This window comes from Macrobrachium nipponense, chromosome 43 (genome assembly GCF_015104395.2).
Source record: "Macrobrachium nipponense isolate FS-2020 chromosome 43, ASM1510439v2, whole genome shotgun sequence".
NCBI classification, from domain to species: domain Eukaryota; kingdom Metazoa; phylum Arthropoda; class Malacostraca; order Decapoda; family Palaemonidae; genus Macrobrachium; species Macrobrachium nipponense.
The window spans coordinates 25,074,635-25,096,614 of record NC_061104.1 but is presented as its reverse complement, the minus strand read 5'-3'; the positions used below and the strand labels follow the sequence as shown (position 1 = coordinate 25,096,614).

The 21,980-nt window shown below is 34.6% G+C and overlaps 1 protein-coding gene across 2 annotated transcripts in view; it reads right to left on the bottom strand.

Annotated features, from left to right (window-relative positions):
* Positions 1–3,324: 3,324 nt before the first annotated feature.
* LOC135213589 (beta-secretase 1-like) overlaps positions 3,325–21,980 on the bottom strand; it is a 178,748-nt gene continuing 160,092 nt past the window's right edge. For both annotated transcript variants that reach the window (XM_064247588.1, XM_064247589.1), the window contains one exon: positions 3,325–5,432. In XM_064247588.1, the coding sequence (XP_064103658.1) occupies positions 5,236–5,432 (197 nt within the window). In that variant the 3' untranslated portion in view covers positions 3,325–5,235. The remainder of the gene's footprint in view (positions 5,433–21,980) is intronic.

Here is a 21,980-nt window from a genome sequence, read left to right as displayed (position 1 = left end):
CTAGAGACTTTCCAATTTCTTTCAAATGAAGACAATGATTGAATATTACTATACTGTAAGAGTATTAGCTTATAATTGCAGTTTTTGACCATATCTGACAAGTTAAAGTTGACTGAATGTCGAATTTTTTTATATATAATGTTTTTTATATTTAATTTTTTTATATATAATGTTTTTTATATTTCGGAAATAAGAAAAGCTACAACCTTCAAATATTTTTCGTTTTATTCTACATGAAATTGCGCACATTTTCATATATAAAACTCTATGAAATGCCTAATATGAAACGGAGCAAATATTCCAAGAATGGAACGTACGTATTTCGGAGATTTGTGGCGGAGAATCCGCGCGCGGAGGGAAGGAAAGATTTTTTTTTAAATTCACCATAAATCTAAATATTTTGCTAGAGACTTCGAATTTGTTTCAAGATGAAGATAAATGACTGAATATTACTAGACTGTAAGAGTTTTAGCTTACAATTGCATTTTTCACCATTTCGGTAGAGTCAAAGTTGACCGAACATGGTTTTTTTTCTATCGTGATTTATATGCAAATATTTCAAAAATGAGAAAAGCTACAACCTTCAATTATTTTTTGTTGTATTCTACATGAAATTGCACACATTTTCATATATAAAACTTTATGTAACGGCTAATTTAAAATGGTGCAAACATTACCACAATCGCACGTATGATTTTTTCGGAAGAGTTACCGCGCGGACGTAAATAAAATGTTATTTTTTTCATAAATTCACCATAAATCGAAATATTGTGCTAGAGACTTCCAATTTGTTGCAAAATGAAGGTAAATGCTTGAATATTACTAGAATATAAGCGTTTTAGCTTACAATGCGTTTTTCGACCATTTCGGTAGAGTCAAAGTTGACCAAAGGTTGAAATTTTGGCAATTATCGTTATTTATATGAAAATATCTCAAAACTGATAAAAGCTACAATCATGAGTATTTTATTGTTGTATTCTGCATAAAAATGCGCACATTTTCATATATAATACTTCATGTAACGGATAATTTACAATGGTACAAAAATTATGTCAAAGTGACGAAATAATTTCCGAGATGTGTCACAGATACTTTTTAGTGCGGCAAGAAAGAAATTCGCGCTTGCGCGCCTGCGTAACGATTGTAAACAAAACAACACCTTGATCCGTGAACTCCCAGCATCCCCCAAGGCGCGTGATTCAAAAGTTTTAGGCTGGTAGGCCTATAACTATTTTTCCGCGAATTTTAAAAAAAACTTTTGTAAGTCGACGTAAAATACGTCCAGTTGGCACACGGGAGACAAAAAATGTCGACGTAAAATACGTCCAGTCGGTGTAAGAGGGTTAACAGTAAATTTTAGTTTTTTTCTGTTTGCATTCCTTAGAATCTATAAACTAATTTTTTTCTGTGTGTTACAGTTGCGCTTCCCCATTTATACTAATCATTGAGCAAGAATGCTGTCTTAATCCTGCCTCTGCATTTTCCTTTTAGTAAGAGGGTAGGGCCTGCTACTCTTTAGTGCTCTTGGTAGTGCCTCCAAGTTAGTGCCTCCAAGTAAGGATTATCAGTTTCCCCCTTAAGGAGGGCAAAATGTGCAGTACCAAGCTTGGGAAATAGAATCTGTGAGGGGGTTCATCCTTCCAGGGTCTTGTCCCTTTGCTAGCATGCTTCCCCTCTCCTTCCCATCTTCCTGTAGCTGCAGACAGTGAGGTTTTGGTCTCTCCATCTGTAGCTGCAGACAGTGAGGTTTTGGTCTCTCCATCTGATTCTCATTCCTTTTCAGTACTGAACTCTGCACAAGTGTTAGTGCCTCCGTTTTCATCTCAAAAGAACAGGATTCAATCCCTAACCTGGGAGATATGGGAACAGTTGGAATGATTACTTATATCTCTGCTTTACAATCAAGGCAGCCCCTATGTCCCTTGAAGGTTGAGTTCCTCTAAAGTCTTGCAACTTGAGCCCCTTAATCCCCCAGTTTTGTTGTGTCTTGTGTTACCCAAAAGTGTCAAGAGTTTTTGACATAGTCTAATTGCCCTTCTCTACCATCCAGTAATCAGTCTTCCTTCCCAGTGGTTCCTTCTCTTTGGGTCAATGAAGATGTGACATGAGTAAGGATGCCCTGGCTGGGCCTGTTGGCAATTGTTGCTAACTGTAGTCTCACTCACTTTTGCTCTCTACAGCTGAGCTCAGTAGTTTTGGTTGTTGTTGCCGTCCTCCAGTCTGAAGGCAGTCAGGCATCTTCACACTTCTCTTGTTACAGCATTGCAGACAGTTGAGTAAGTTCCAATCAGCTCTTGCCACTTCTAAGCAGTTCAGTGGGCTGTCCACAACATTTCCAACAAAACTTCCCAAAGTCTGTATCTTTCTGGTCCTCTCTCTCTCTCTCTCTCTCTCTTCCATCTCTTCTCCTGCCTAATGAAACTGGACTCTCTAGACCTATGGTCAGCTTCAACAGATTCCTCCTTGCATGTAGTTATATGTTTCTCAAGAGGCTCTTGTACAACTAAGGATTAACACCTTTTGAGGTCTGTCTGTCTATAGATGTTTCTCACTAAATCTGATCATTAGTAAGTTGCGTGTAGTCATTCAACCATTTACTCTTCATGACTTCATCCCTCATCCCTTTAGTACATGTGGAGATGTATATTGTTGCAGTATCTCCCTTTATGATTCACATGCTTGGCGTAAGCACTATCTGGAGTTATGTCACCCATTGCATCCATTAGTACTTATAAAAGCTACCTAGATTTCTAAATTCATCACTGGTTCAAATGCCCACTGGACTAAGATAATGAGACTTCTTGCACATCATTTTCTCTCTTCAGATGTTCTGCAGCTTCATCTTACCCTGTACATTGTAATTTAGCTAATCATGACTAATGGGTTTTATGTAACAAACAATAAACATACATATAACAAGTTTTTATACCAACCCAATAATTGCAATCTTCAGTGTCTTCCTCTCTTCCTCCAACTCTTCCAGATGTGGGCTGGCACAGAAGAATAAGATGTAATGTAAGGCTTAAAAAAAAAAAAAAAAAAAAAAAAAATTCACACGGATCAAAAGGTATGTTTACTGTTCTTATTGGTAAACAGCTACTCATGGTTGGTATCATCTAGGGGGTACACCCATTTAAAGCAATTGTCAATTTAGTCTAATTGTTGAGGATTATGATGAAATTCCTACACATAACCCACATACCTAATACAAGCACCTTCAACGACAAAATTTAAAAATACATACTAAAAGCTATCTTACCTGATACATCTGCTTATCAATCTATGTGGATTCTTGATCACCAAAGGACTGATAGTTAAAAGCCATTCTACTAAAGAACAAGTCTTTTTTTATGTAGACATTCACGAAATCTAGTGAAGTAAAAATTGGTACAGTATAACAAATAAGATACATATAAGGATTTCTCTTCCAGCTTCATTATGACAAAAAACTTACTGCATTGAGTATTCAGTGTCCCTTTACAAAAAATAAACTTTCAAGATTTCATTTGAATATCTATTCTATTGGAATTAAATATACTGTACTAGGAAGTTTGAAATTTATGCAGTCACAACTTGCAAAATTAACAAAAAGCTATAACAATCAGACTATACCGTTATAATAATAAGGCATTTCTCTTTTAACATCACAAAATTTTACCTTTGTATCAAACTTTTCATATCACAAGATGCACTGACCTATCCTTATCAACCTATTTTGACATATTTTTCCACCCCAGTAAATACTTAAAAGGAACTCACTATGAAAAGTGAAAAATTATCTTTCTCAAATTCAAGCTACCAATGAATACAACCCTTATTCAGTTTACCATAGGCTAAAATTTATATAAAAAATATAAAAGCCAACTTTTGCAAATTCCTGAATTTAATTGTCTTTTTACAAGTTTTCTAAAAATCAAGCAATTTAGCTCACTAACCACTAAGATCTTGCCTTCTTTACAGAATAGCTCAAATTATTATATATTCCATCTTTTTACCGTGACTAAATTCAAGCCTGCTTCCTATACTGAGTTACATCTGAAAAACCATCTCCTCTGTTTTTTGTACCAAACTATACAATCTTTTGTCAACCTCTTAACACAATCATAAGACACTGGTTTTAGCCTTATAATATACTGACTACAAAAGTACATTAACCCTTATCACTTACAGTGCATATGCACCAAACATAACATACAAGCCATTAAGTGGTCCATTTTAAAATTACTGCTACTGATATACCATCTTCACTGATACGTAAATCTATTGCCCACATTCTATCTTTCTGCACAGCTTTATTCTTTACAATGGTTCAAAACATTCTCCTATGGCACATAATGAATGATTAATCCTCAATCATTAAAACTTTTGGCTTTCACTAAAAATTTTCAAATTTCTTGGTATACAAATCGTATGAACACTGTAGCATGTCTAACATTTCTTTTCTTACAGTCACAAAAAATGCTCTACAACAACTTAACTGCTGAGCAAACTTACCTCTCTCTGACTAGTAACCCTTAATTTTGTTATGCTTCAACATCTGCAGTCACCATTACTCATTTTTAAACTGTTGCTCTTGCACAATGAAGTCCATGTTCCTCATTCATCTGTCAGCAAAAAGCTGTTAATTTCTGTTCCCCTTTTTATTCATTACATATTACCACACTCCACATAAATATACTACCATGCCCCTTTCACTAAACTTGACTTCCATAAACAAAAATTTATTCAAATCATTTTTCTTAAGTCACCACTAGCCTAAGCATTAACACTACTCAACAAAGATGGCAAATATCAATGACAAGAATCTGAGGTGAGGATCAAGCCATCTTGTGCATAGACATATGTCATCATTAGATATTCCAATCCACTTGTTCAAAACTTTATAAAAAGAAATTAAAAAATAGCAATAATAAATGGGAGATATTTTACACAATCTAAGCAATAGCTATGAGCTAAAATGATTTTCTATTTCATTTCTTGCTACCTATAACACAATTCATATTAATAGGAGCAGTAATTATAACAACAGCTTCCTCCAAACACCCGTGTAGTTTTTATGCTATTTCAAAGTTAAAATTAATCTGCTATTGGTTGAAGCTCCCCTAACATGAGCATTGCCATCAGAGTTAGTAGCTTTATTTTTTATTCCATATTTTGTGAAACAGGTTCTAAACACCCATAAAAATATGAGATATAAAGAATAAATATTTTTCAAAAAATAAAAAATTATAATTATCATGTAGTATTTGGCTCATCTAATGTTAAGAAAGGGACCTCAGGGTACAGCTGAGGTCTAAGAACAGATTGCCATGTCCAACGCAGAGATGCAAATATCAGAGGAAGTGATAGTAACAAGAGAAGGCCTCCCATCACGTAAGATGCAATAGTCAATCCATCGACAAAATTTGGCATATAGACACAAGATGACCAATCTGTTGGTAGAGCAAAAATTATAAAAACACTCAATATAGTTCAAACACAATTCAGTTAACCTTATCAGAAGAAATAAATTTGATCAAGCCTCAAACTTCAAATGGTAATGTAGTAATCTGATTTGATTTACAGAGATCTAACTTTGGTTTATTGCTGAAAAGCAATGCAATTATACTATATGTACAGTAATATATTACTAATACAATGGCTCCATCAACCACTGTTGATCACTGTATGCAAAGACTATATAATATGTACCTAGATAGATTAATGTAAAATTACTTCATGAATATAAACATCAATTTAACGAATACTTTTCAAGGAAGATAAGTAGCTGTGCACTTAATGACCATCTGGACAATTGTAATAGTACAGGCAGTCCCCGGTTTACAACGGTTTCAACTTATGACATTCTGAGGTTACGACGCTTTTCAATTATATTCATCAGAAATTATTCCCAGGTTTACTATGCATGTTACGAAACTTACAACGCTGATCTGACGGAAGAAATATGACTCCAAAAAGGCAAAATAATCAACAGTTGTAGATTTTGTTTATGAAAAACTATAAAAATGCAGTTTACATAGTTTTCAATACAACCCAAGCATTATAAGTAAGGTTTTCTTGGATTTTGACAATTTTCTATGATGTTCCAGCTTATGACGATTTTCGGCTTATGACGCGCCTCAAGAACAAAGCCCCGTTGTGAACCAGGGACTACCTGTACTACTACAATAATGTATTTTAGTTATTTCCAAATCAATTTTGTTTCATAAAAACACACCTACTACTTTGGTGCAGTAATGCCATTTACATTGGTCTGGGTAAGGAACGTATAGTGCTCCTAGATGAAAAAAATAAAAATAAAAGAGGTTTGCCACTCCTAGTCATCACTTCTAAAATCTGACAAATTTTTAATCATACCTGAGGTCTTAACAATATGATAATCTTGCACCAGCTGGAAACCAGTTAAAACAAACAAAGATTGTAAAGCAAGGAATCTGTTGGCATCTGGCAGCTCATGCGTTTTTGAAGCTGTCACCGACCAGGCATAGAACCTCATGATGCGCTAATCTTTCCCCCAACCCAGGAAAAGAGAGAGGGGTGGCTACGGATGGGCAGTAAACGTTAAGACCTCAAGGTTTCTTAGCAATGAAAAGTACAAATTGATGACAAATTTGTCATTTGTTCATATGCGGAACAAACTGTCGGTCTTAACAATAAGATAGATTCATACTTGGAGGGAGGTAGAAGCATCCTAAACCAGCTGGGATTTAACCCACCTGACACCCTTCCTAGAAGAGAGAGTTCTAAAGAAGGGGGGCCTAATAGCTGACCATAAACCGTAGCTCCTAGTTTACTACAATTTAGCATTTCAGTATGTCATCTTTGGTACAAAGTCCTTTGTAAAATACTTTTTTTTTCATAAAAGGAATTTTTCTACATAAAGGCATTAATCATACATACCCTTCCATGAAAATGCACTCAGACATACAAATATGAAAAACAGCAAGATCCACAATGTCCATGTTATAGCCAAATTCATTGGCTCATGACAGACATCCTTATTCTTCTGTGCTATCCTCCATCTCAAGAGAAGGGGGAAGGGGAGAGGAAATTACAATTAATGAGCTAGTATAAATATGACAAATTCACGATAACCTACAATTGTTTCCTAACTCCCATTAATCATAAAATACCTTTTCCAGAGCCACAAGCAAAAAGCTCTAAAAGAAGAGTTCTACTGAACATGCTCAGCAAGTGTAAAATTTTTAAAAATAATTTGTATTTTTCCCAGGATATGAACCTACATTTTCATAGATGGACAGTACTCAGTGCAAAGTGTGCTGTGGCTGTCTACAGACTTAGGTAAAAAAACAAAAGCCTATCAGTAGGCCTCTGAGACCCGTGACCTGAGCTGGGTTAGCTCTTGAGTTTGTGAATTTGTCTGTCTGCAGTACTGCTCAACTCCATGATTGGGAGAGATCTGAAACATGAAGAGGGTAAAATGTCCAATAAAAGAGTAGGTTCATATCCTAGAAACAATACAAATTACTTTTTTAAAATTTGGTATTTACTTCGACTGGAATGTGAACTTACGCTTTCACAGATGGAGTCTCATCAATAGGTGGGAGGACAATCTACCTAGAGTGGAAGGTGGGCATACACAATGACCGTCTCGGCTTCTTCCTTCATCTTACTAGCAACAGAGATAATAGCAAGTATGTCGGCTATCTTCCTCAATACACACCAGGTCTGTGCAAGATAAATATTCACCCTAGTGCCATGCCTATTCATCAAGGAAAGTGGGCTGGTTTGAAGACTTACAGTAGCTACCAAAAACAGGGTTTCCTATGGTAAAACCTGTTTTTTGATAGTGTAACTGCTGCTCATCCTCAAAACTGAGCTCCTCATGCATGAATCCCAACAACCCAGATGGATTTTTGGTCCGAAGTACAGTTACTGGTTATCAACATTTTCTTCATTCCAGATACCCCTCAAGCTTTGGCAATAAAGAACGGGAACAACACAAGAATCTTCACATGCATTATTACCTTGAGTCTCACTGCAGGATTACAGTATCATACCTTCCCTGCAATATCTCTGCATGACCACCACTCTCAAGGCACAGTGGTTCAGGAATTTTTCATACAAGATAAAGTCACATGTTATCAACTGTTTTCTTTATTCTGGATACCCACTAGGGTTTAGTAATAAAGAGCAGGAAACAACACAAGAACTTATAAGTAAACATATAATTCTTTCTGGATCTAAGGTAACTTACATAATTTTTGGGGGTCTGGCTGCAGGGTTAGTGTGACACCTTCCCCAGCAATATCTCAGCATGACCACTACTCTAAAAAAAAGGCAATAGTTTCAGGAATTTTTTATTCAAGGTGAAGTAACAGGTTATCAGTTGTTTTCTTTATTCCAGATACCCTTTAGTGTTTGGCAATAAAGAACAGGAAGCACAAGAACCTATATATGTATTATCCCTTGTGGTTTTATGGTAACATACCTAATTATGTTGCATCTGAGTGCAAGATTATTGTGCCTTCCTCATTTCAGGAATACCGATTCTAACTCTTCTTTCCCACCATTATCCTCACATTAAGGGGTTGGTTGCCTGATGCACCTTCTCCACTGCCTTCTATCAAAGGCATCATCATCCACCAAACCTCTTCTCTCCATATCTTCCTTCACTTTATCTCACCATCTAATTCTCTGTCTCCCTATTGATCTTCTTCTAACAGGTTCCTCCCATGCCCTCTTCACTCCCTCCTCCTCATCCATCCTGAACATATGCCCATGACATCTCAATTGTGCCTCTCTTATCATCTCTGTAACCTTTACTAAGCCTGCCCTCCTGCCCTTCTTATTTTGTCATTTTCCAATCTCTCAAGCTGCGTTATTCTCATAATCTACCTCTGCATTCTCATCTCTGTTCTCTCAAGCTTTTCTTCTTCTTTTCTTCTTAAGAGCCCATATTTACGATCCATACATTAACACTGGTCTTATCTCTGTGCTGTAGATCTTGACGTTTAGCTTGATTGACATTTTCTTATTGATGCTCCAGTACCTCTCTCCACTTCCTCCATGCAGCTTTTATTCTACTGTTAACTTTAATCTCACAACCTCCCTCCTGTAGATCCTACTTATCTAAATTTTTCCACCGGTTTATAATTGAGCCTTTTCTTTCTTGTATTACTATTCCGCCTCAATCTTCCCTACTGTTCACCAAAACCTGTTTTATTCACATTCACCTTTAAGCCAACTCACTCTAAAGACTCCTGCCACTCTCCAACCTTTCTCTGTAGGTCTTCCTCATTTTCAGCAGTAATCACCAGATCATCGGCGTACAACTCCCACAGCTCTTTGTTCCTGTAAATTCTAATCTTAAGACCAAAGGTTTGTTTCGTATATGAACAAAGCAATTTTAAGCATTTTTATAGGGGTTTCAACTATTTGCAGGTGGGTCTGGTACCCATCCCCAGCAAATATGGGGAACCACTGTAAATGAACAACAGAGCTCCTAGTTTCCCTACAGCCTCTTTTCCTGTAGCTTTCTTACATCTACCATCACTCTTCCTCTCGTGAATCCATACTGTTGTTTCCCAATCTTTACAATCTCTCTTAATCTCTCATCCTCTCATCCAGCATACTCTCTAAAACTTTCAATCCATGCTGTTAGTTTAATTCTCCTGTAGCTACCACAATTCATGACACCTCCCTTCTATTTGTATATATATACCATTAGACTCTCCTCCCAGTCCCTTGGCATTACTTTGGCTTCCCATATAGCCTCTAATAAATCCAACATCCATTTCTCCCCTTCAATAACTAGTAATTTGATCATTACAATTTGGAACTCTGATGGACCTGGTGCTTTATCATTCTTCATTTTACTTAGTGCTCTCCTCACTTCTGTATCCTGTATCTCCATCATTGGTACCTCTACCCTCTGTGCTTCCCCTGTCTCCTCTCTCTTTCATTTTCAATATTTAAAAGTTGTTCAAAATACATATTACTCTCTCCATCTCTTCTTAATGTTTTCACCCCCTTGCAATATGGTTCCATCTCTATCCTTGACGACACCCAATTTACCTACATCCTGTCTCTGCCTTTTCCTCAAGTTTGAAATCTTATAGATATCCTTTTCTCCTTCTCTTGTTCCTAGTCTTTCATTCAACTGCTCTACTGCACTTTCAATAGCCATACCTACCCTCCTTGCATCTCTTTCCTCTTCTCTGTACCATTCCTCTGCACCCTGTGCATGCCTTATTTTTGCATCCTTACATGCTTTTAATTTTCTTTTAATTGATTTTTGCACCTCCCAATTCCACCACCACTTTTCTCCTCTCAACACTCCATATGCACTGGTTCTCCCCACCAGTTCCTCTGCTTCCCCCACACACATTTCTCTCATGTCTGCCCAGATATTTTCCACTGTATTACCCTGTCCAAATTCTACATTTCCCTTCCAGCCATCTCTCTCTCAGTCCTAAATTGCTGCCCCTTTTCTCCTTTAAGGTCCCAAATCTTAATTGTAGATCTCCTCTTTCTCTTCTTTCTCATTTGCAAATCCATCACTACCAACCTATGTTGTTTAACACTCACTTCTCTCAAGATCACTATGCAGTTCGTCAAATTGCTGTTGTCGGCTCCTCTAACCAGGATGTATCTACTTGGCTTTGCACTCCTCCACTTTCATTAGTTATCAAGTATTTATCCACCTTCTGAAACCATGTGTTCATACATGCAAATTCAAAACTCTGAGCCATCTCCAGTATATAATCCTCATCGTCATGGCCTCTGTGTACCTCCTCATACCCATCTCTTCCTTTCCTAACATGCCATTCATATCAGCTCCTATTATTAGTTTCTCCTCCTCTTTCACTGTTCTAATGGCAGCCTCAAATTCTTGTCCAAGTAATTCTTTCTCTTGCTCTTGGTACCCCATTTGAGGAGCATATGCTGATATTATATATACTACTTTGTCCCCTATTATTATTGGAATCTTTAAAAGCATATCCTTTACTGTCTTTACTTCTACCACTCTTTCCTTCCAGCTGTTACTATAATTCCAAATCCATTTCTTCCCCCTTGTGACCCACTGCAATCGAGCTTATACCCACTTCCTATTTCTCTAGTTCCACTCCCCTTCCACCTAGTCTCATGCAAACAAAAGAAGTCTATCTGCCTCCTCCTCCCTCCTCCTCTCTTATCACAGCTACTATCTCCCTCGGTCTTCCTGTCAAGAGTACCAACGTTTTATCTCCCACTCTTTCACTACCTTCTTTGGCTGTAGTCATGAACCCTGCCCATTTATCATGCCAGTAGGGGGATTCTGACATGTGTTGCTTACAGGGGACACCCTAGCTATATTCATATTCCTTAAAACATCAGGCATGGTTTATAGGGGGAAACACCGCAGTGGATCCATCGTCATCGGGTGGATCAGCCTTATTCATTCGATATTTAATTGGTGAAACAAGAATACAATTACATCTTTAAGCATACGATTCAAAAAATTGAAGTTTTGTCAACATAATGTGATATATGAAAGCGCCATATGAACTAAAATAATCATGTGAGGTCTTCGTAAAATATGTTTTCAAGGCAGTTTTTAAATCCAATATGGCGTCGACCGACTGAGGTGCCATTCATAACCGGCATCGATGCCACGTCCTTCCCAGCACTCACTTGAACAATATTAGCATATATATGTAACGTTTATTGATCTTACTCAAGACTGAAGTTGTAATCAGCACAATGAAACAACATTTTGTTGTCTATATTAGTGAAAGTATGAAACTTCTTATTCCCGGGGTCATGGTTTGAACTGAAATTCATTTTTACCTTGTAATTGGTGGTTTTATCCTCACTGCCATCACAACTGAAACTCCACAGTGCTTATTTGATTGTAATTATACACAATTTGGTCTAAATTCACTCCAAATTGCACTTGAACGACATTGGTGTTCCTGGTTCCTAAGCCCCGTGGTTAACGGTGCAATCACTTAGCGGGGAATTGGTTTTACGACTATCGTCAAAAATATTCATTAAGAAAAATAAGGCATTTTAAGGTATTTTTATGGCACAATTTTGGGTCAACAGTGCCGCTACCGCCGTTATGTCTAACGATTTCATACATTTGTAGAAATGCCGTTCAGACCATAAAGCTTATGAAAAGGAATTAACCCTTAAACGCCTAAGCGGTATTTCAGAAATCGTCTCCCATATGCCGGCAGGGTTTGGGAGTGATCGCCGAAGCAGAAAAAAAAGTTAAAAAAAAAAAAAAAAGTCACAGCACGCTTAATTTTCAAGATTAACCCTCTTACGCCGGAGTGGTAAATAAAAAATTGTCTCCCGTGTGCCGGAGGGGTTTCGGAGTGAGCGGAGCGGAAAAAAGATATTTTTTTCAAAAAATCACAGCGCTCTTAAGTTTTCAAGATTAAGAGTTCATTTTTGGCTCCTTTTTTTGTCATTGCCTGAAGTTTAGTAGGCAACCATCAGAAATGAAAAAAATTATCATTATCATATATAAATAATGCGATATATGATAGCGCAAAAACGAAATTTCATATATAATTGTATTCAAATCGCGCTGTGCGCAAAACGGTTAAAGGTAACAAGTTACTTTTTTTCCGTTGTAATTTACACTAAATTGCGATCATTTTGGTATATAACACATTGTAAAACGATAAAAGCAACACAGAGAAAATATTATCACACATAATGCATGAATTCGTACGCGCGGACGTAAACAAATATTTTTTCAAAAATTCCACCGCATAAATCTAAATATTATCCTAGAGACTTCCAATTTCTTTCAAAAATGAAGACATATGATTGAATATTACTATACTGTAAGAGTATTAGCTTACAATTGCAGTTTTCGACCATATCTGACGAGTTAAATTTGACTGAATGTCGAATTTTTTTATATATATATTTTTTATATGCAATTATTTCAGAAATAAGAAAAGCTACAACCTTCAAATATTATTCGTTTTATTCTACATAAAATTGCGCACATTTTCATATATAAAACTCTATGAAATGCCTAATATGAAACGGAGCAAATATTCCGAGAATGGGACGTACGTATTTCGGAGATTTGTGGCGGAGAATCCGCGCGTGGAGGGAAGGAAAGATTTTTTTTAAAAATTCACCATAAATCTAAATATTTGCTAAAGACTTTGAATTTGTTTCAAGATGAAGATAAATGACTGAATATTACTAGACTGTAAGAGTTTTAGCTTACAATTGCGTTTTTCGACCATTTCGGTAGAGTCAAAGTTGACCAAACGTGGTTTTTTTTCTATTATCGTGATTTATATGCAAATATTTCAAAAATAAGAAAAGCTACAACCTTCAATTATTTTTCGTTGTATTCTACATGAAATTGCGCACATTTTCATATATAAAACTTTATGTAACGGCTAATTTAAAATGCGTTTTTTGACCATTTCGGTAGAGTCAAAGTTGACCAAAGGTTGAAATTTTGGCAATTATCGTTATTTTATATGAAAATATCTCAAAACTGATAAAAGCTACAACCATGGGTGTTTTGTTTTGTTGTATTGTGCATGAAATTGCGCACATTTCCATATATAAAACTTTATATAACGGCTAATTTTAAAATAGTGCAAACATTACCACAATCGCATGTATGATTTTTTTTGTTTTCGGAAAAGAGTTTACCGCGCAGACGTAAGGAAAAAGTTTTTTCATAAATTCACCATAAATCGAAATATTGTGCTAGAGACTTCCAATTAGTTGCAAAATTAAGGTAAATGATTGAATATTACTATACTCTGTTTTTTTTCATCTGTCCATCCGCCTGTGGTGTTTTTGTATGGTAACACTGCGTCCCGGGCTTTAAATAGTTACGCTACGTGTAAGTTTTAGGTAAATAAAAGGATATCTGGGTGTACATTTGCAACTGAAAAGTGTTTTAATAATTTACTGTATGCGTATTACACCATTAATATTCGAAATAGGTTATTGTTATTATTGTTGAATGTAAGCTCCCTTTTCGGGGTGGCGAATGGAACAGCCAGACGCAGTGGCGGGAAAATTGCTTCTCTCGCTGTTCACTACGGCAAGATGTCAACGTATTACTTCATTATACGTAAGTAATATCAGTATGTACTGTTAATTTTTATAAAGTGCGTTTCAGCCTTAGAGGATATGACGTAACTTGGTTTAGCATCTGTTTGATGGAATTTGCGTCTGGCTGTTCCTTTCGCCACCCCGAAAAGGCAGCTTACATTCAACAATAATAACAATATCCTATTTCGAATATTAACGGTGTAATTTGCATACAGTAAATTATTAAAACACTTTTCAGTTGCAAATGTACAACCAGATATCCTTTATTTACCTAAAACTTACACAGCGTAACTATTTCAAGCCCGGGACGCAGCACAGTCGGATGGACAGATGAAAAAAAACAGAGTATAGAATATAAGCGTTTTAGCTTACAATAGCGTTTTTCAACCATTTCGGTAGAGTCAAAGTTGACCGAAGGTTGAAATTTTGGCAATTATCGTTATTTATATGGAAATCTTTCAAAACTGATAAAAGCTACAATCATGAGTATTTTATTGTTGTATTCTACATAAAATGTGCACATTTTCATATATAATACTTCATGTAATGGCTAATTTACAATGGTACAAAAATTTATTCAAACTGAGGATATACTTTCCAAGATGTCACAGATACTTTTTAGTGCGGCAAGAAAGAAATTCGCGCTTGCGTGTCTGCGTAACGATTGTAAACAAAACAACACCTTGATCCGTGAACTCCCAGCATCCCCAAGGCGCGTGATTCAAAAGTTTTAGGCTGGTAGGCCTATAAGTATTTTTCCGCGAATTTTAAAAAAAACTTTTGTAAGTCGACGTAACATACGTCCAGTCGGCACATGGGAGACAAAAAATGTCAACGTAAAATACGTCCAGTCGGCGTAAGAGGGTTAAGAGTTCATTTTTGGCTCTTTTTTTTGTCATTGCCTTAAGTTTAGTACGCAACCATCAGAAATGAAAAAAAATATCATATATTAATATTGGAATATATGACAGTGCGAAAAAAAATTTCATATATAATTGCATACAAATCGTTCTGTGAGCAAAACGCTTAAAGCTAATGAGTTCATTTTTTTTCGCTGTATTGTACACTAAATTGCAATCATTTGGCATATAACAAATTGTAAAATTATCAAAGCAACACAGGGGAAATATTATCACAAAATGATGCATGAATTCGTAACGTGCGGACATAAATTTTTTTTTTTTTTTTTTTTTTTTTTTTTTAAATTCACCATAAATCGAAATATTGTGCTAGAGACTTCCCGTTTGTTGCAAAATGAAGGTAATTGATTGAATATTACTAGCCTGTAAGAGTTTTTAGCTTAAAATTGCATTTTTCGACCATTTCGGTCGAGTTAAATTTGACCGAATGTCGAATTTTTTTAATTTATCGTGATTTATATGCAAATATTTCAAAACTGATAAAAGCTATGACCATGAGTTATTTTTTGTTGTATTTTACATAAAATTGTGTACTATTTATCGGCCAATATAAAATGGTACAAATATTACGACAATGTGACTCAAGTATATTGGAGATTTGCGGCCAAGATACCGCACATGGAGGGAAGGAAAAAGTTTTTTTTTTTAAATTCACCATAAATCGAAATACTGTGCTAGAGATTTCCAATTTGTTTCAAAATGAAGGTAAATAGTTGAATATTACTAGACTGTAGAGTGTTAGCTTACATTGCGTTTTTCGTTTTTCGACCATTTCGGTCAAGTCAAAGTTGACCGAACGTCGAATTTTTTCTATTTATCATGATTATATGCAAATATTTCAAAAATGATAAAAGCTACGGCCATGAGTTATTTTTGTGTGTATTTTACATGAAATTGCGCACATTTTCATATATAAAACTCTATGTAACAGCTAATATAAAACAATGCAAATATTATGACAAAGTGACTCCAGCATTTTGGAGATTTGCGGCCGAGATACCACTGGTGAATTTTTTTCAAAAATTCACCATAAATCTAAATATTGTGCTAGAAACTTGCAATTTGTTTCATGAAATGAATTTAAATGATAGAATATTACTAGACTGTAAGGATTTTAGCTTACAATTGCGTCTTTTGACCATTTTGGTCGAGTCAAAGTTGACCAAATGTAGAATTTTTTCTATTTATCGTGATTTATATGCAAATATTTCAAAAATGATAGAAGCTACGACCATGAGTTATTTTTTTGTTGTATTCAACATGAAATTGCACACATTTTCATATATTAAACTCTATATAATGGCTAATATAAAATGGTACAAATATTACAACAAAGTGACTAAGCATTTCGGAGATTTGCGGCCGAGATACCGCGCGGAGGGAAGGAAAACATTTTTTTTTTTTAAATTCACCATAAATCGACATATTGTGCTAGAGACTTCCAATTTGTTTCATAATAAAGGTAAATGATTGAATATTACTAGGCTGTAAGAGTTTTAGCTTACATTTGCGTTTTTCGACCATTTCGGTCGAGTCAAAGTTGACTGAATGTCGAATTTTTTCTATTTATTGTGATTTATATTGAATATTTAAAAAATGATAAAAGCTATGACCATGATTTATTTTTTTTGTATTCTACATGAAATTGTGCACATTTTCATATATAAAACTCAATATAAAGGCTAATATAAAATGGTGCAAATACTACGACAAAGTGACTCAAACATTTCGGAGATTTGCGGCCGAGATACCGTGCGCAGAGGGAAGGAAAAATTTTGTTTTCAAAAATTTACCATAAATCAAAATATTGTGCTAAAGACTTCCAATTTGTTTCAAAATGAAGGTAAATGATTGAATATTACTAGACTGTAGGTTTTAGCTTACAATTGCATTTTTCGACCATTTCAGTAGAGTCAAAGTTGACCATGTGCAGAATTTTTTCTATTTATCGTGATTTATATGCAAATATTTCAAAAATGATAAAAGATACAACTATGAATTATTTTTTGTTGTATTTCACATAAAATTGCGCACATTTTCATATGCATATATAAAACTCTATATAACAGCTAATGTAAAATGGTGCAAATATTACGACAAAGTGACTCAAGCATTTCGGAGCTTTGCGGCCATGATACCGCGCACGGAGGGAAGGAACAAGTTTTTCAAAAATTCACCATAAATCAAAATATTGTGGTAGAGACTTCCAATTTGTTTCAAAATGAAGGTAAATAATTGAATATCACTAGAATGTTAGATTTTTTTTGCTACCCAAAACACCAATATATATTTCTATATATATATATATATCTATTATTATTAGTATATATATATATAATATATATACCGTATTATAATATAATATATAATATAATATTATATTATATGTATAATTATATAATATATATATATATTATATATATATATATATATATATATAGATTACATATATATATATACGTTATATATAATATATATATATTATGTATATCTATATATATATATATATATATATATATATATATATATATATGCTTAAAAATCACGTTAGTAATTCACGTGACTTTATAAATAAGCGAATCCCACAGGAAATGATAGTCAGAAATCCAAGCGCTTTTGTCTTTACTCAGACATTGTCAAGGAGTTAATGAAGTACAATTGGAGAGAAAGGTCTCAGGTAGAAAACAAGATCAAGAATACCAGATGGTTAATTGTCAAAAGGGTAAAAATTAAAAGAGATAATCCAGGATTATCGGATATCACATGGTCACAAACCTAACTGAAATTACAAAGTACCTTTACAGTCCAAAACATGTAAAAACTGAATATATTAATTTTGTTGCTTATATTTATCTACAACTTTTTCATAATGAAAGCATCAAGCTTAAATTTAAGTCTTGGTTTATTCAAACTTTATGCTTTCATTATGACAAAAGTTGTAGATAAATATAAACAACAAAATTAATATATTCAGTTTTTACATGTTTTGGACTGTAAAGGTACTTTGTAATTTCGGTTAGGTTTGTGACCGTGTGATATCCGATAATCCTGGATTATCTCTTTTAATTTTTACCCTTTTGACAATTAACCCTTAAACGCCTATTGTACGTATTTTACGTCGAGATAAATTGTCTTTTGGGTGCCGACCGGACGTAACTTACGTCGACATAAAAAAGTTTTTTTAAAAATTCGCGGAAAAATACTTATAGGCCTACCAGTCGAAACTTTTGAATCACGCGCCTTGGGGGATGCTGGGAGTTCACGGATCAAAGTGTTGTTTTGTTTACAATCGTTACGCAGGCGCGCAAGCGCGAATTTCTTCTTATTGCACTAAAAAGTATCAGTGACACATCTCGGAAATTATTTCGTCACTTTGACATAATTTCTGCACCATTTTAAATTAGCCATTACATGGAGTATTATATATGAAAATGTGCACATTTTTATGTAGAATACAACAAAAAATACTCATGATTGTAGCCTTTATCAGTTTTGAAATATTTACATATAAATAACGATAAGTGCCAAAATTTCAACCTTCGGTCAACTTTGACTCTACCGAAATGGTCGAAAAACGCAATTGTAAGCTAAAACTCTTATATTTTAGTAATATTCAATCATTTACCTTCATTTTGCAACTAATTGGAAGTCTCTAGCACAATATTTCGATTTATGGTGATTTTATGAAAAAAACTTTTTCATTATGTCCGCGCGGTAACTCTTCCGAAAAAATCATATGAGCGATTGTCGTAATGTTTGCACCATTTTAAATTAGCTGTTACATAAAGTTTTATATATGGAAATGTGCACAATTTCATGCAAAATACAACTAAAAACAACCCATGGTTGTAGCTTTTATCAGTTTTGAAATATTTTCATATAAATAATGATAAGTGCCAAAATTTCAACCTTTGGTCAACTTTGACTCTACCGAAATGGTCGAAAACACAATTGTAAGCTAAAACTCTTATATTCTAGTAATATTCAATCATTTACCTTCATTTTGCAACAAATTGGAAGTCTCTAGCACAATATTTTGATTTATGGTGAATTTATGAAAAAAAAAAAAAATTTCCTTACGTCCGTGCGGTAACTCTTCCGAAGAAATCATACATGCAATTGTCGTAATGTTTGCACCATTTTAAATTAGCCGTTACATAAAGTTTTATATATGAAAATGTGCGCAATTTCAAGTAGAATACGACTAAAAATAATTGAAGGTTGTAGCTTTTCTCATTTTCGAAATATTTGCATATAAATCACGATAAATAGAAAAAAAACCATGTTCGGTCAACTTTGACTCTACCGAAATGGTCAAAAAACGCAATTGTAAACTAAAAATCTTACAGTCTAGTAATATTCAGTCATTTATCTTCATTTTGAAACAAATTGGAAGTCTCTAGCACAATATTTAGATTTATAGTGAATTTAAAAAAAACTTTCCTTCCCTCCATGCGCGGATTCTCCGCCGCAAATCTCCGAAATACGTACGTGGCATTCTCGAAATACTTGCTCCGTTTCATAGAGTTTTATATATGAAAATGTGCACAATTTCATGTAGAATACAACAAAAAATAATTGAAGGTTGTAGTTTTCTCATTTTTGAAACATTTGCATATATATATAAAAAAACTTAGACATTCGGTCAACTTTAACTTGTCTGAAATGGTTGAAAACTGCAATTGTAGGCTAAAACTCTTACAGTATAGTAATATTCAATCATTTATCTTCATTTTGAAATAAATTGGAAGTCTCTAGAAAAATATTTAGATTTATGGTGAATTTTTGAAAAAAACATTTTTTTACATCAGCACATTACGAATTGATGCATCATTTTGTGATAATATTTTCTCTGTGTTGCTTTGATCGTTTTACAATGTGTTATATACCAAAATGATTGCAATTTAGTGTACAATACAACGAAAACAAAATTAACTCGTCAGCTTCAACTGTTTTGCTCACAGCGCAATTTGTATACAATTATATATTAAATTTTGTTTTTGCGCTATCATATATCGCATTATTTATATATGATAATGATATTTTATTTCATTTCTGATGATTGCATACTAAACTTCAGGCAATGACAAAAAAGGAGCCAAAAATGAACTCTTAATCTTGAAAACTAAGCGTGCTGTGATAGATATATAAATAATATATTATAATATATATAGATATATATATATATATATATATAATATAAATATAATATATATATATAATCTAATATATATATTATATATATATATATATATATATTATATATAAAAATTATATATATAATATATATATTATATATAAATATATATATTATATATATATAATAATATATATAATATATTAAATATATAAATATATATAAATATATATAATATAATCTATATATATATAATATATATATATATATATATAATGTATATATATAATAATATAATTATATTATATATGTATATATATATAATATATATATATATATATATATATATATATATATATAATCTTCTTCTTCTTCTTCTTCTTCTTCCCAGCTTGTTCCCTTTTTATATGGGGTCGCCGTTTCGGATAAGCCGTTTCCATCTATTTCTATCTTGTGCTTCTGCCTCATCAATTCCCTTCTCATTTAAGTCTCCTCTCACACAGTCCTTCCATCTCTTTCTTGGTCTCCCTCGGTTTTTCTTCGTTCCTTGCACCTCCACCCCCATACTATGTCTCCCAGCGTGGTCCTCATCTCTCCTCAACAGGTGTCCATACCATCTCAGCCTCCCCTCCTGCACTTTCTTTGATACTTCCACCACCTTAGTTGACCCCCTTATGTAGTCATTTCTGATCCTATCCACTCCTGTTACCCCAGACATCCACCTAAGCATTCTCATTTCTGCCACATCCATCTTCTTCTGCTCTGCTTTTCTCATCCTTGCTGTTTCCGTATCATACAGCATTGCTGTTCTTACCACCGTCTTGTGAAGTTTTTCCTTTAACCTAAGCGGCACTCTTTTGTCACAAAGAACTCCCGAGGCCGCTCTCAGTTGTTCCAGCTGCCTGTACCCGATGTTTTACTTCTTCTTCCATACTTCCTCCAGCGTTAACAAAAGATCCCAAATACTTAAACTTATCAACTCTCCTTATTTGCTCTCCACCAAGCTGAATACTTTATCATCCCCCTCAGTGGTGGTACACATATATTCTGTCTTGGATCTACTTATTCTCATTCCTCTGTCCTCCAGTACCTGTCTCCATCTTTCCAATTTCACTTCCAGATCTTCCCTGCTCTCTGCACACAGAACAATATCATCCGCATACAATATGTTCCATGGTACTGTCTCCCTTACTTCCTCTCTTATAACATCCATCACTATGTTAAAGATAAATGGGCTCAGAGCCGACCCCTGGTGTAATCCTACTCTCACCTCAAAACCTTCTGTCTCCCCAACACTGCTCCTCACTCTGGTAAATACATTCCGGTACATCTCTTGTATCAATCGCACATACTTCTCTGGCACCATCTTCTCCCTCAGGCTCCTCCATACCTCTTGTCTCGGGACTTGGTCATAAACCTTTTCAAGGTCAATGATACCATATGTAGGTCCCTTTGTCTTTCCCCGAATTTCTCCATTATTTGCCTCAGACAAAATATACCATCTGTTGTTCCCCTTCCCTTCATAAATCCCATCTATTCTTTAACCTATTTGTACGTTCTTCTCTCAGTCTAGCATCTATCATCCTTTCCAGTATCTTCAAAGTGTGGGACATCAATTTAATGCCCCTATAATTACCACACTCTTGGACATCGCCTTTCCCTTTAAAAATTGGGATCAATATACTCCCACGCCACTCATTTGGTATCTTTTCCTGTTCAAGGATCTTCATCATAAGATCGTACAGTATATCCACTCCTTCATCTCCTAATGCTTTCCATGCCTCCACCGGGATCATGTCTGGTCCGGTTGCCTTCCCATTTCTTTCATCTTCTTCAGTGCATTTAGTACCTCTTGCCTAGAATACCTCATT